This window comes from Microtus ochrogaster, unplaced genomic scaffold, assembly GCF_000317375.1.
Source record: "Microtus ochrogaster isolate Prairie Vole_2 unplaced genomic scaffold, MicOch1.0 UNK2, whole genome shotgun sequence".
Classification (NCBI taxonomy): domain Eukaryota; kingdom Metazoa; phylum Chordata; class Mammalia; order Rodentia; family Cricetidae; genus Microtus; species Microtus ochrogaster.
Window position 1 is genome coordinate 8,260,055 of NW_004949100.1, and position 16,391 is coordinate 8,276,445.

At 39.9% G+C, this 16,391-nt stretch overlaps 1 protein-coding gene across 3 annotated transcripts in view; it reads right to left on the bottom strand.

The window, feature by feature from the left end:
• Window positions 1-276: 276 nt before the first annotated feature.
• Tbc1d4 (TBC1 domain family member 4) overlaps window positions 277-16,391 on the bottom strand; it is a 168,954-nt gene continuing 152,839 nt past the window's right edge. For 2 of the 3 annotated variants that reach the window (XM_026788365.1, XM_026788367.1), the window contains 7 exons: window positions 14,554-14,712; window positions 13,825-13,983; window positions 10,940-11,184; window positions 8,122-8,281; window positions 5,712-5,881; window positions 4,170-4,346; window positions 277-2,522 (listed from right to left, as the gene is read on the bottom strand). In XM_026788365.1, coding sequence (XP_026644166.1) covers window positions 2,289-2,522; window positions 4,170-4,346; window positions 5,712-5,881; window positions 8,122-8,281; window positions 10,940-11,184; window positions 13,825-13,983; window positions 14,554-14,712 — 1,304 coding nt within the window. In that variant the 3' untranslated portion in view covers window positions 277-2,288. Of the gene's footprint in view, window positions 2,523-4,169; window positions 4,347-5,711; window positions 5,882-8,121; window positions 8,282-10,939; window positions 11,185-13,824; window positions 13,984-14,553; window positions 14,716-16,391 lie in introns of all 3 variants that reach the window. The other variant, XM_026788366.1, reaches the window with a different exon arrangement.

The window sequence follows — 16,391 nt, forward strand, 5'->3', positions numbered from 1 at the left end:
GCCTGACAGCTCAGCCTCCCTCTCCTTTCCCACTAGTAAAGGCTTCATTGTGAAAGAAGTTGGAAATTGGCAACTATATTCATTCTTGTCTTAAATTATATTTGTTGTCCTAGATTCCTTTCATGAGAATGTTCAGCATTTTCACGTTTAGGTAGCATCAATCCAACCCAGGCAAGTTTTGACTTCAAGTCTCTAAGGAAGAGCTTGAGTCACCCCCAGGCAATAATAATAATAATAATAACAATAATAATAATAATAACAGTAAGGTTCTGGAAATGGCAGCAACATATTTATTGAAAATGAACTAGACATTACATGAACTTAATGGAGATGTAAACTGATAAATCAGAACCGGTGTAACATTTTTTAAACCATAAATGAGAAAGTCATTTTCACAAGAAAACACTATATCCACATTGCCTTAATTGCTAACTTTTAACATCCAAAACATAGTTTACTTTTAACTGAGAAACATAAAGAAAATATTTCATTCTCCACCACCACCTTTACATCACACCCGTAAGGCAATTTCTATCATCAGAAAGTAAGACTGTGCTACCCTTCATCCTTGTAGGAGAATAGACAATGATATACATGAAAGTATTTTCAGAAGATTCAAGCAACTGATCAGCTAATGGCTTTCAATAGAATGGAGACTCTAGAATGACCACTCCATAGAATCTAGAAGCTATATCAACTCTCCTAAGTAATAAGACTTGGTTGTTTGGGGAGGAAACCTCCTGGATCCAAGAACATCCTGATCCCAAGACTTAGGACATTTAAGAGGGGAGCAGCCTAGAAGGGTGTTTACTTGGTATCTATCTACTGACCAATGTCTTCTGAAATCTTTTACATCTTGACTTTTGAGCTCTAGAATATAATTTCATCTGGCATACAATAAACTCTCTCTGGGGAAAATTATGCCCAAATAACCTATCTGCAAAAGAACAAGGGCTGCAAAAAGCAGTGGCTATAAACACTGTTTGGAAAGGCAAAAACGCTGCCTTCGTGTTCTGAGGCACTATTGTAAAGTCATCTCTGCTGCAGGAACCGAATGGGAGAAGGAACGTGCCCCGTATGCATAAACATTCTCTAGTAAGCTATCTGTATGTGGCAGAAGCCAGGAGTCCAAATACAGGATTGTGCGGGTTTTAACTGGGCTGGAGACATTTCTCTTCCCTTCCAGTGTGCTTTACACAGTTCCTCCCTAAACATTCACAGTTCTAAATTTTCACATGAGAGGGGAAAAGGATTAATACATTGTTCTGTTATTGAGTAAAACATAAAAAAAAAGCAATTCAGCATGGTATATCATCTTTGGAAAATCAATCATAATTTCATTTCCCTATTCTCAACTGAAGGTCACAAGAACTCCATGGAAAGCTCCCATCATTTTGTGAGAAAATAACCAATCCTGTCACTTGGTAAATACAGCCCCAAGCAACTATTTACCCCTGTTGAAGTCAACTAAATAAAATGGCAATGAGCTACTATAGACAATTTAGGAGCTTAATTGTGTTTTTGAGGCCTCATATTTTCAGTTTGAATATCAATGCTGGTCTAGTCTGCTAGAAAATTAGCAACATTCCTCTTCACCTTGAGGTGGGTGGACTCAGCCACAAGGTCCTGCTTTGTTCCTGTGTGTGTCAAGCAAAGCCTAACCAGACTCAAGATAAGTGAAGATTCGACATGCTGGTTGTCACACAGGGGGCAGGCCAGAAGGGCCCTACCGTCGTAAGAGACTCACGGGGACAAGACTAGCAGCTAGTCATGTCCTTTCCATAGACAGACACATAAAGCTACAGAAATGTGTCTGCCCACAACACTAGGTGAAACATGCTCGTCTTTGGGGGGGAAGATACATTCATTTTTTTTCAAGTATATTTCAATATACAAAGATGTTCTAGATTTGTTTCACTAGAAAAACAAAGATTCCACCTGTGTCCAAAGGGAAATCTCATTAGAACTTCCTTTTGGTGTGGAATTAATTTGACTGAAAAAAAAATTGCTCTGAATTATCTACCGTTTGATTGGAAAGCATGAATCTTTGTATCCAGTTATATATATATATTTATGTACAGAGTTGACAACAACCAGAGGAAGATACAGTCTGGATGTCTGTGATGGCTTTGGAGTGGAGTGCTCTGAGGAGAGCTACATCACCTACTGACGATCTCAGCACCAGTAGCACGTGTCCCACCAGACTTCTGGTCGACCTTAGACCAGCAGTGCACAGGTGCCTCCTTCCAGGTATTGTAAGGAAGCTCTATGCCGAGGCCACTCTGGAACTATGGCTTATTTCCTGTCTTGGCTTTGTCATTACTGGGGTAAGTTAGGTCTCTCAGCAGCAATTCACAGTTGGCCAGCGCATCGGCTGACAGCAGCTTCCGGATTTGTTCCACTGTCTTTTGATAAGCCATCTTATCTTGTTCCAAGGTCCGGATTAAAGCCTTCATTTTGGTCTCTCTGGTCAAAAGAGTTTCTAGGTTGGATTCCAAGGCCTGGATTTTAGCGTGGGCTACCTGTTTGTAAAGGAAAAAAAAACTTCCATATTAAAAACTTGAGGGGTCTGGCTCTTTATTATAGTAACAGCCATGCCTTACATTTGTTGTGAGAAAATTACATCACATTAATTAACAGAATATCATTTGAACACACTGAGAAAAGTGTATTTTAAGTATATTTTAGTATAGAAAAATATTCTCTGAAATGGAGTTTTTTTCTTTAGAGTGCTCAAAAATCTAAGTATTGGAAACGGAAGATATAACTCAGTGATAGAGTAATTTCTGAGTACATTCAAAAGATTCTAGATTCAAACTTTAGCAACATATTAAATGTGTGTGTGTAGATATGTATGTATACATATATATGTTTAACAGACATACATGTCCAGGCATATATATGTACACACATTATGCTCACATGATTTCTTTCATCTCACTAATGACAGCAGCCGTGCAATATCATATCCTCACCCCATGGTGCTAGGTCATCACTCACACCCACTGGTGTCCCCTGTCCCTCTTGACTGAAGGCAGAACAAGGATATTCCTGACCAGTTGTTGCTATGTAACTCTGTTTATCTCATAGTTTTAGGAGATACCAGTCTAGGCAACATGGAGCTCACGCTGGCAAGCACCTCCCCTACCCCTGCTACATCAGGCACCATAGTTTGAGCACACTGGTGAAGAGAAGTTCAGGAGGTAATCTAAGTGGTTAGTGGTTCTGGGCAGTCCTTCTCTTTGGTAACAATCCTTTGTTTCCAGAAGAACAAAGTTGGGTGTTATGAAAACTCCCATAATCCCTTCTAAGAGCAGCGTGTTCCACAGCCTAAGGACCTGTCAGGAGGTCCGGCTTCCACAGACAGACTTGGAACTTTGTTCCTTTCAACTGACTGAGAAACTTGATAATGACTTCTGGAACTGTCTAGAGAAAGGTTGTGGCAAGTCTGTGTTCTGGGTTCACTTTTAATTTACCGAGAAGCAGCTCCACCTCTTTTCCTTTCTGTTTTACTCTAGACAAATAACAGACAAAAATCCCGAGCTGGATTTTCACAACTGTTTCACTTACTTCACCCTAAAGCGTCATTGGTTTATATTGCTCTTTCAAATGCAAGACTCAAGTACTTTGGAATGGCTTCCTTCTGAAGAGGGACACTTAAAACTGTCCTTAGACAGCAAAGAAAATCTGCTGTACTCCATCCTCTACCTGCTCCTCTCACCAGCATGAGGCCTGACATAACACTATGTTCACTTTCCTCTGCCAGTCTTCTGAATGAAGCAACCTCCTCCCCTGGGCAACGCAAAGGCCTCCTCACTCACTGCTCATCCTTCAGAGCTCAGCCCAAGTGCACATAACTACATACCTGATTCCTCAGGTTTTCTTCTTCCTCCCTCGAACTTATCTAACTTACATAATATTCAATAAGGTGAACCCAAATTCTGCTTTGAATTGCCATTCTGCTAGTGTGTGTGTGTGTGTGTGTGTGTACCCCAAGTGATACATAAGCTGCTCATTACATTTGTAGACCTCCATACACACGAAGCTAAGGAGATACCTAGGCCACTGGTCATCAGGGGTTCAACCCACATACATATCCCAATCATTCTGAGCAGCTCCATGCAAACAGGGCTGCATGCTCACAGTTGTTTCAATCTTTATTTCTGTACCTGGAGTTTTTCTAGAAGGTCCATGTTCTGTCTTTTCAATTGGTTGTTGGCTCTCTCCAACTTCTCCAAAGATTCAGTATCCTCACAAGCATAAGAAGATTCCAGAAACTCATCCTGTAGCACATGATATTCTACCTCATAGGCATGTAACTGTTTAGAAATATCCATCTCAAAAACCTGTTGAAGCACCATGAGTTAGTTAGTCTGGTCTTCAGTATTGACATCAACATACAAGTCATGTATAATGGTAGACTTTATATCATATTTATTTCCCAGCACTATTCGGAACATTAAAATACACCAAAAGGAGAAATAGGCCTGGCTATCCATACAAGAACAGTTGAGATACAGATCTAACTTTTAGCACACAGAGTATTTCTATGCATTTGAAACATCCTAAAAGTAAGACCAAGTCACAAGAATAAACTAATGTCCAAGGGTAGATGACTATAATTTAATAACTGTCTCCTGAAATTTAGAGTACCAGGTTAACAATTGTTGTTGAACAATGATTATTTGTGTCAGAGACAATCACTGCTTAGTAGTAAGCAAAGCTACAGAGGGCTATTTGAATGTATGTGTTAATGGAGCAGAAAGGTCTTAATAAATGTCTTTATTTATTGGTAGCTTTTGTGAGCTTCTCTCCAGATCAGCAATCTTGGTCAATCAACTCTAATTGGGAAAGCAACCCATAAGTCAGGCAAGTCACATTAATTTCATTATTTTGGGATTTTTTTTTCTTTCAAATATATGATTTTCATATATGATTTCAAATTTCCAAAATAATGATATTTAACTGCTTGATAATCATACAGGTTATTTCAACCAGAAGAGCATGGCAGTCCATACCCACAATCCCAGCACTTGGGAGACAGAAGTAGGAGAAAATCAAGTCAAAGCCAACCTAAGCTCCACAGTATGGCCATGATTCAAAACAAATCAGAAAATATATTTCCAAAGAATTGACAAATAATAAAATGTAAACAAAAGCCATATTAGTTAACTTAAAGGTTTTAATAATTAGAAACTACGGATTACTATTCACATAATCTGCATATGAGTTATGTTTTACGCTGTTAGGGATCATATCCTGGGCTTTGCGCATCTTGGACAAACTAATGCTCAATCACTGAGGTAAATCACCAGAGTAAGCTTAAACTTGGGATTCTCCGCTGTCCTCCTTCCAAGAAGCTAGAGTCACAGGCCTGACCCTTCTTACAAATTCTGAAAGAATTGGTGATACTGCAAAGTTAGTGAGCTTTGATTTACTTTCTGGTCATCTTGACTCTTCAAGTTCTGACCAAGATCTCAGCATTTGTTTAAATTGAAAAGATTCCTGGAAAACCCACTATGTATCACAATAGCAAATTTTCTGTGCATGGGCAGATAAATAATGTTACAATGTTGAAATTGTATAATCAATTTATTTCTAAACAAAATGTGCCCAATCAAACAAAAGGAGACCTTAAAGAAAATAGATATTAGGCAAACTGCATTTTTATAGGAAAGAATTTAGTACATATTGAATCATTTACATCATACCTGGGTAATAATTTTTTCCATTTCAGTGGTATTCATATCGGGTAATGTGTTTTTGAGAAATTCAACAATATTTTCAAAGTTTTCACACTCCATTATAAGTGCCTCCTGGCTGCTCAGTAAACTGAGGGCAACTTTAAATATAACTTCAGTTCCCTGAAGAAAAATAATATCTAGAAAAAGAAAGAAAATTTTCACAATCAAAGTTGTACATCTATTGTTGCAAAGAGAACATATTTTTGTTTTAGTACGGCACCAGAACCAGAAAAAATGTAGAAGAAAACTGGTCAAAACTCAGTTTTTACTTTTAAAAACAAGTTAATATGACTGAAACAAATAGAATGTTGTCGATTCATCTTATTAAAGATCTTGGATATGGCTAAAGGAGCAAAAGAAACATTATGTATCTGTCTATATATTGTTTACAGTTTTATGGTAGTTTAATGGATCCTAGACAAATTTCAAATTTATTCAACTAATAGGCTTTTCATCACAATAGGATGTAACAACCAATCAATATACTCAACTAGTACTGTTCAACTATTCATAATCCAAATGCAAATGAGCCAGCTAATATGTAGTTAAATCAATATTCAAGGAGGAAATTAAAGAGAAAACTTGAGCATACACAAGACCTGTGCAGGCCAGCCAGCTGTCATCTTCAGTCTCAGTCTCTAACAGGGAACAGACTGCTATGGAAGGGACATAAGATCATGAACTCTGACATTAAGAGTCCAAAGCAACTGACAGAACAGCCTTTCCAGTGGACACAAACACATCTAAAAGGGTTTTTAAGAGACCCATTATAAGAATCCAAAGCGCCAGAGAAAATGTCACTGGAAAAAAGTGGTGTGTAAGCTGCAAGCGAGAAACACCCAGGCTCATGAAGTATGATGGGATGCTGCAGTTTTGTCAGAAGATGGCATTAGAGCTCGCATTACAAATGCAGAGTATGTATACATAAAACACATACATGCTCAACACTCAAGCTTCTCCTAACATTTTTCTATTTGTTATAATCTGATTTTTTTCCTGAGTTTTATACTAATTCTTTAAAAAAAAATATGTTAATGACCTAAAGTTAAATACCACTTAACATTTGGCCAAACACCACAAAGCTCCAATTTAGCACAGTGGTACATAAATACTGAGTTTTTTGTCCCTGCCTCTAGACAGATGTGTAGAACCCAGCAAATGTGGGAACCCCACTCTCGGTTTCTGATGTCCCAGCCGACATCACTGAATAATTTTCTAGTGAACAGTAATTGCTGATGTCCTCCTTTCCTTTCCTGTTTATAGAAGCCGTGCTGGCCTGTTGAATTTCAACTTGACACAAGCTCGAGCTACTGGGGAAGAGGGAACCAGAACTGAGAAAATGCCTCTATAAGTTTGCCTGTACACAAATCTGTAGTGCATTTTCCCCTGGCTGATGCTTTACGTGAGAGGCCCCAGGTCACAGCGGATGGTGCCACCCCTGGGCTGGTGGTCCTGGGTGTTAGAAGAAAGCAGGCTAAGCAAGCCATGAGGAGCAAACCAGTAATCAGCACTTCTTCATGGACTCTGAATCTACTCATGCCTCAGGTTTCCTGCCTCGATTTCCCTCAGTGAGTATAAGCTGAAATAGACCTTTTCCTTCCCATGTTGCCTTTGCTCATGGTGTTTTATCGCAGCAACGGAAGCCATAACTAAGACCTATGGGGATTTGTTATGTTGCTAACACAGGCTCCAACTCACAGCCCTTCTGCCTCAGCGTCTCCAAGTGTTGAGACTACAGGTGTGCACAGTTACACTCAGCCTCATGCTTTGGTTACTAAATGGTACTTTGATGAGCCCATTTAAGACCTGTGAATAGATGTAAAGGCCCCCAGAGAGCACACAAACCTTGCTAGACTCTCCTTTCTCCCAATGCCAACACTGTGGTTGGAGCAAGGCAGCTACTCAACAATGTGCCTGTCTATATTCAGAGATTTTTCCTCTTAGCCATAGTCTCAGGGATTGTCTCGGCTCCTTCAGTGCCAGTAAAAGTTGCCATGAAAGCCATGAGACAGGAACAAATGTTACATGTTAACAACAGAAAGACTCGAACATGCCACTAGAAATAGCACCCATAATATAACACAGCGGTTGTGTTCCCTTCTCTGTATCTTGAATCCAGTTTAAAGGAGGTGATGAAAAATGAAAAGACCCAGAAGAATAAAAATCCAGAAAATGGTACAGTTTGTCCCTCATCCAGATTTGAAAACTGTGTTTTCTAGGTTTTCCACACAAATATGCTCAAAGCTCACAGGAACCCAACTCTTTTTCAGTGCATTTGAATAATACTTTGGACTCTCCTGGCCCTATGGGGACTTCATTGACAATGATCTCTGGGAGACAGAAAATACTGTCCCTACTGAAAAAAGACATTTCTTACCAAAAACTCTGGCTACAAATCCTAAGGGAAACTGAGAGGCGAAGAGTGTGAGGAACCAGGGCGCAGCATAAAGACTGGGGTTGATCTCGTTCTCCTCGAGATGATTGTAGAGTTCTCGGTGGTAGTCATGGAGGAGTCTGGACAGCTGGTACATCTGGATCTGCAGTGCATATAGAGAAGAAAAACAAAACCTGCAGAAATCTGCATGTGTGTCCAACATACCAACTTTCAGTAACTCACACACATTTAGTAAAGTAGCACATCTTTATTTTTATTGTTAACTTTAAAGACGATGTTCACATCCAAGTTCACTACATTTACAGCATAATTCATGAGAGTAAATTCAACTGAGTCTCCTAAGCAAGGGTGGTGTAGGAGGTTAGGAGTTCCTTTTGTATTTGTGTTGTTTTTATTGGTTGAATAAGGAAACTGTCTTGGTCTTTTGATAGGGTAGCCTTTAGGTGGGCGGGGGAAACAAAATTTTGGGAAGAAGGGAAGAGTGGCAGACGTCATAAATCTCTGGCCTGAGATGGACGTAGTAGTTAGAATCTTGTTGGAAAGCCACAGTCAAGCGGTGATACACAGATTTAATAAAAATGGGTTAATCAAGATGTGAGAGTTAGCCAATAAGAGGCTAGAGCTAATGCCCAGGCAATGTTTAAATGAATACAATTTCTGTGTGATTATTTCAGGTGTAAACTAGCGCAGGGCGGCCAGGACAAACTCTTCACAACACAACACAAGGGTTTCTGCTATGTGTTTGGTAGGGCGTATCTACCTGAAAAGAACAACATTCTTCCAATAGAAAGGAATTGTATTGGCTCTCCTAACAAATTTTCAATATCTCCTCTTGAATGTCAACTTTTTATCTTGTAAAAAGACATAAACTAATAAAAATGCTTGCTAACACCAATCATGTTGTAAATTCAAGAACAGTTCCAGGAGCATAAAGTAAAAATCGAGACAGCTCCTGGAAAAAAACAAAATCACAAAGTGCTGTACATAAACACTGCAAACTCTGCCTGAACCTTATCTACCAGGGAAATTTTGGAAACTAAGTTTCCACAAACTGTAAAAGGAAGGAATCGGGGCCACAGGAAGTCATGGTTATAAAATAAACAGCTTGGCAGGAGGCAAACCCAAAAAGAGGCTTTATAATGAGATTACTATCTCACTAAGTCATGGCAAAAAGGAAATCATACATTTCCCCCAGGCCGACTCCGGCTTAGAATCCAGACAGAGTGGGGTGTTCATCAGCAGAAGAATGAGCATTTTGGTAAGCTCAGAAACAAACCTAAATACCAGGAAAGCATGCTGATAAAGACATTCTGTTTTAATTCAGTTGTGCCCATAATGAAGAAACAAAGGTTTGCCATTCCATTACTTTCTAGGATCTTATAATCTTCGCCCTATGTTCTAAACTTGAGGCTAGGGATATTTCCTCTACTGAAATAGAGTTGGGCAGATTTGAAAATTCAAGGTTCCTATGATAAGTCCTGTTTGCTAAAACAACAACAAAACAAAAACAAAAAAAAAATCATCCTTCCATTTCAAAATACATTTAACATGGCCAAGCTCCAGATGGAAGAGACAAAACAGGAGGAAGTAATATGAGAAGGGCAGGAAGTAGAAGAGAGTCAAAGGCCACACGAGACTTCAGAAACAGACAGAAGGCTTGTACATCCAGCACAGACATCAGCAGAGACCAGCCCTTGGTCCCAGTTCAGGACACTGAAGCAGAGCCTAAGTGTCCACACTCGGCGATGGAGCAAGAGATCAGTCAGCCTCTCAAGGGAGAGCCAGGCTCACTGGATGCCTGTGGCATCTTTGTAACCTGGGGGAACAAACCTTACTGGCATCCTGTTCTAGACAATGACAAGGTGTCACGTTTCACTTTCTGAAGCACAGAGTTCAGCGCTCCTATCATGATAAGAACCCTAGTGTCACAGGTAGGAGGAAGGCTGAAAGGCAAGATGTTACAATATCTACATTTCCAAAATTAGAAAGAATATTCCTAGTAATTATAAAGATCGTTTTTATGATTTTCCTTGAGAATTTCTGACGTAGGACCCTGTTAACATCATTGCAACCACTCCCTCACTCCCCCTTCTCCTTCCAACACGGATTCATGACTTCTCCTATAATTATTATTGTAACATACATATATACAACATATATAAACATATACAACCCACCGAGTCCATTGAATGTTGCTCACATGTACATGTGTTTAGGGATTACCACTTGGGACTCTTTTATGATGTTTCCTGAATCATAGTGATTATTAATAGATGAATCCAACTTACCTATGCTTATGCTGGGATAAATTTTTATTAGGAATTCTCTAATGGAAAAAAACTACATTGCATTTTAAATTTATAACTAAATCTTTCTGCCTGTGGACCAAAAACATTGTTCGCATGCAGTTTCTATGATCTGAAACTCTAATAACAAAGAAATTGTTTTTTGAAAACCAGAGTTAATTTAATTTTTAACAATGATATCAATATTTCCTCTCTGATGTAAAGTATAAGTAAAGTGTTTGGAATAAAACACCATTCAACCTAGTATGTCGGTCTATGCACAGCTTCCAAGGGGAATTTGGATTACTCTAGTTATTCACCTTGGTGAGCACTTTCTGTATGCTTTCCTAGGTACATGGGTGTTACCAAAATCTCAAATCCTCCCCTACAACAACGATGAACACATATCTAAATATTTGTCCAAGTTCTCTGAACTGTGATTCAGAAATGGCTGGAACTGAGATTTCTGATGAAAGCCTCCTGCACACCTGACTCATCAAGACGAACTGCCTCACCTGAAGTGACATCATATCCGGTCGATACTGCTTGCGGAAGCCCAGGTCGTACATAAGGAACTTCAGCATTTCAAAGGCTTGCTCCTCGCTCATGTGCAGAAGCAGGACTCCGGCCACAAAGCTGATTCCCTGACAGTAGCCCACTTCTTTGTCCAGCAAGGAGTAGGCTTTCAGCAGGTTAAAGAGGGACAGCTGCCCCGCCCCAAGCTGTACTGAAAAGTACGGGTGAGTGGGAAATGTCCTCCCTGTGAGGGAAAAAGAACCGCGCTTAGAAATCAGAGGGGAAGCCCAACATGGTGACCTCTGGGATTAACCAGCACTCTGCTATCCCCAGATTGCTGGAAATGTACATCTAGGAGGCTCTCCCCTCCCCTGCACTCCCTCCTCTCACTTCTCTTCCGTGTCCCTCTACCCTTCCCACTAACCACTAACCACTCTCTAAGTCCTATGGTTCACACACATGATACAGAGGCAAATGTATGCTAAGCAGCATGACTTTCTACAAAAGCAATACCGGTTCAACAGAAATCTGTCCTCGATGGTATATATCTAAAAGGTACCACAGAGGAGAACTCAGCTTTATTTTGAGTTTGAATCAAGACAAAGTCTAAATTCATGTAAAGACCATTCTCGCCTAAAATCAAATTCTATAAGGTGTCATTGTTTAAGGCAAAATCTTGGTCATCTACAACCACATTTACTTTTTTATTTCATGTGTTTGTAACATGACACTGGAGGGAATTTTTTTGTTTTATTTTGCTTTACTTAGACTCTATAATTTATGAATTCTTATTTTTTAGATAATTCTATCTGTTTCCAAAAACCATGTAAACTCTGTTTAAAAAACATATAAAACATATGAATAAAATGTATGCATATATAGTTACGTACATATACACACACATGTCGAAGGAGGATAAAGACAGGAAAAGCTCTATGTGATTTCAAGTAAATTTCTCCCTAAAATTTACCTCTGGATAGAAAATTACCATGGAGGCACCAACAAGCAAACAAACCCAACCCTGTATTTCTCAAAAGCTGGTGCTTGGTACTGCACAGACCCACCCACCCTCCGCGCCAAAGTTGTTTGTTTGCACTAGTTTGGGACTTTCCTTGAGCTGCCAGCACATGAAATGTTCTGTGAACTTCCTGGTCAAATGATAACTCGGGTCAATTAGAATTTGCAAGACTGTAAGATTTTCAAGTGTATTTTAGCACATGGGCTTAAAAGTGCTTTCTGTTTTCCTTTTCTGTTTTTTTCCAGGAACTGATAAGATTATTTCTGCAGAGTAAGGAGGAGACACGAGAGGAAGCACACAAGAGTGAGGGAAGAGCACAGATGGCCTCTGGCAGAGGCAAATAAGCAGTTTTTAAAATTAGCAATCTAATTTCTCCTTGAATCTTTTGCTAGGAAAAATTTATAAATATACCGTGCATGCTAGAACTTGATCCTCCCTCCACCCTTATCCGCCACTCCTTCCCTGGAATCTCACTCACTGCTTCCCTGTTGACTGGGGACATCTAGACTGGGCGGGGCTGCAACTCTCCTGTCCTACCTCTCAGTACCCATTTACCAGCACAGTTCTATAGCCTGAGAGGGACCACAGGGAAGGCCACGCCTAGTTCTCAGTTAACAAAGGAACAGACTCAGGAGCAAAGCAGTCTGTTGAAAACCACAGCCAGGACAACCACTCCAGTGTCCAGTTTTTCTATAACATTTCCACTTTGATACAATTGGAATCAAAGTTTATTAATTGAGTTGAGTCCTCCCCGCCATGAAAAAAAAGAAGTTGTCAATGAAAGGAACAGAGGTAAACACTAGTATTTAGCCAGTGGGTTTTTTTATATGCCTAATATAAACTGACTCCCAAATATAAGGTATCCCTTCTTTACTGCCAGGGACTCAAATATCATATCTAAGCACTTCATTTCTATCAGTTTCTAAAAGTATAGATTAAATAGTTAAACACCAATATGAAATATTTAGATACTTCAAAATAGTAAAATATATATGATAATGTGCTTTAAAGAAAAAATTTTTTAAAATCATACTATCCGGGGGCTGGGGATGTATCCAGTTAGCAGAGTGCTGGCCTGGCCTGCACAAAGCCAGGGGTAGAGACAAGGATCCAGAATCCCAGCGTCAGAAAGTTGGAAAAGATCAATTCTATCCACACAGAATTAACACAACTAACCTGTTTCCCATCTGATAGGGATACTATTTCTACAGCTTAAGGGCTTACTAGATTCCTTCTCTTCTTTGGGGTCCTCCTTGTAAAGAGCATGATCAGCCCACCTGTCCACCCACACGGCAGCTTGCTTTCTGATGTGCTATTATCCAGCCATCGCTGAGTCCCTACTTGGATGACTATGGTATTACTTCTTACAGGGATTGCTAAAAGTTGGTATTCAGGAATGTCTGAAGGTCTTCAAACCCCTGTTAAATATTTCTTTACCCTTTTAAGCTATTTCAAAATCAGCACTGATTATGACAGTGTTGCCTGGGTGAGGGATAGCTCAGTGGAGGAGCCCTTGACTAGCATACACAAGGCCTTGGGCTTTATGTCCAGTACGATGAATACACGCAAATGCACACGCACATGCACACACATATGCACACACAGAAACACACATCAGTTGCTCAAAATTTAGTAACTGAGAGCACTCTATAATATAGCCTTCATAATGAGTCCCATTTCAGAGGGTCAGTTTGGGGGGGTGAATATTCCACTCACGGTTCTTTAATCAAAATATAAGACCAACTTCCTCAGACAAAGTGGTCAGCAATTCAGTAGATGCCAGACAGTCTTTATCAATGTTAACCAACCAACCACCACTAAGATGCCTTTATCTTTTGTTGGCAATGACCCACGTCAGAGACATACCCAGATCCACAAGGATGGCATGCTGCTGCGCAGTGAGCTGCTTCAGAAGTTCCTTATAGGAGGTGTCTGGAGGCTGGTGTTTGTTGGGCAATCTGTGTCTCAAGCGGTACTGTAATGCTAGAAACTGCCAAATTTCCCCTCGCCGACTTTTGGGGACCCCTGCAATCCAGAGATACAAAAGTCAGATCATGAGTTTGGGAATAAAGCCATTAAGCCACAGCAGAAGAGCCACATCCCAGTGAAAATTGCAGCTCTCCTTCCTATACGTCACCCTGAGCTCATGCTCTCCCGTGTGCTAACAGGAGCACATTCTGAAACATTTTCTACGATTGGCCCATAGCCGTTATTATATGTGAATAAATATTCCTGATCAAACAATAGTGCTGAGTCACGTTGCTGAGTCTGTGTGATTCCATGGCAACAATTAGAGATTTCTCTTAAAGCATGCATCTTGTCTTCAGGAAACAAGAACACCAAGCATCAGAAAAGTTACAGGAACGATGAAGGTGTAATAATGAAGTCAGTAACCTTTATGGGGACATCATTACTGACTTCTCATCAATCCTATTAGCAGGGTATAGGTGGAAAAAGAAAACCCAAGCATTCACAAAGCACTATACTGTCCTTTCTTTATAAACAAGTTACAAGACAATATCATGCTTCTACTTCACACAACAAAAGCATCCCCACAGCTGTCCATACATGACAGGTTATGGAAATGGCGAATACCTTCTTTAAGGGATGTGTGAATGTCTTCCATGTCGCATTTGATCTTAGTTCGACAATTCAACAACTTCTTGTCCCATGTTATTAAGACTTCCTTCTGACAGGTACCAACTTCTTCATAGTCCAGCTTCACTTTTCTAGACTGGAGTTCATCTCTTCTTGCTTGAAAAGAAAAAAGATAAAGAAAGAAAAACAATAAATCAAAAGCAGTCTGTTGTTAAAACACAGCATTGTAAATGTCGGATGCCTTATCCATCTATACCCGATAACCTTCCTCTGGGGAAGGGGAACTTAAAAGTTTGAGAAAATGGGGCTAGAGAGATGATGGCTCAGCGGTTAAAAGGAGCCAAGTTCAATTCCTAGCACCCACATGCCAGCTAACAAGCATCTGTAAGTCCAGTTGCAAAAGGTCAATCTCCTATTATAGCCTACATGGACACTGCCTGCAGGTGATGTTTGGACATACAAGCAGGCAAAAAAAAAAAACCCATAAACATAAAAATAAGGAAAATATTTTAAATTTTTTGAGGAAAATATAGGAGATTTTCAAATGCTGTGTCATCCCCATGAGAAAATACATGTAATAACTAAGGGCGCTTTATTGTCTTAATACTTTGCGATTTGGCTGAACATATAATACAAACTGCGGCTGAAGAGCTGGCTCTGTGTGCTCAAGATATTTGCTACCAAGTCCGAATTTGACCCCTGAGAACCACATACAGGGTAGAGAGAATCAGCTTTCAAAAGCTGTCTGTTGACTTCCGTAGTCATACTATGACAAGTACGTGTGCACACAAGCACACAGGTGTGCATGCACACAAATACATGCATGTTATCTATGCTATAAATTTTAACTCTGGGCCAATATAAAACCCTTAGAGAAACAACTTATATCATCTTAAACATCATTAAAGCAGGCTAGAGAGGTGGTCAAGAGCCCTGGCTGCTCTTCCAGGGAACTCGTCAAGGACACTGGTGTGCACATAGTATACAGAAACATGTGCAGGCAAAACACACATCGACATAAAAAATAAACTTTAAAACCCCATTAAAGCATTAATATTTGATACCGGATGCATACATAGGGAGGCAAAACCTCGTGCATTAACCTTAATCTGAAAACTATGCTACTATTCATACATGCTGTTCATATTCCCCTTAACACCAGGCTCTGTGCTCCTATATTCATCTTTAATAAGCTTTTGCTTATTTGAGGTGCTGGGGATTGAGTACAAGGCCTTGTGCAGGCTAAGAACATGCTCTACCACTGAGCTATGCATGCAGGCCTCTATTCCTAATAACTTTAAAAAGGAAAATTCATTATATTAAAGCCAGCACTCATTCCACATTCCAATCATACAGGATTTTCTCTGATTTGGTGATCTAAAACACAAGCCTAGACTCATTAAATGAAATGCCCACAAAACACCCACTCTCTCGGCCTGTCTTTATGACAGATAACTGACTGCAAGAGAAAAGAGACACAGACACGGGAGTGGACATTCCCTCCTTCCTTGTGGACCCCACCAGCTTACCTTCTGCAACACAAATCTTTGTCAGGCATCCAAAGTCCTCGACAGCACAAAAACAGTAGCAGGAGGAATGTTACTCTTTACTTAATGCGGTTGAAATCATCCCCCAAAAAAGTAAGATCTTAAAATGGACTATTCTTCAAACAGGGTGGTAAAGATTCCTATTTAAAAGTCTGGACATACCCAAAGGACAGATCAATTACAAAGCGATTCCACCTGGAGTCCACTAGGTGGCCTTCTAGTATGGTTCAATCTTGCTTCTCAGTATTTGCTGGGCACAATGCTGAGAAGTCTGAGATGATTTTGAAA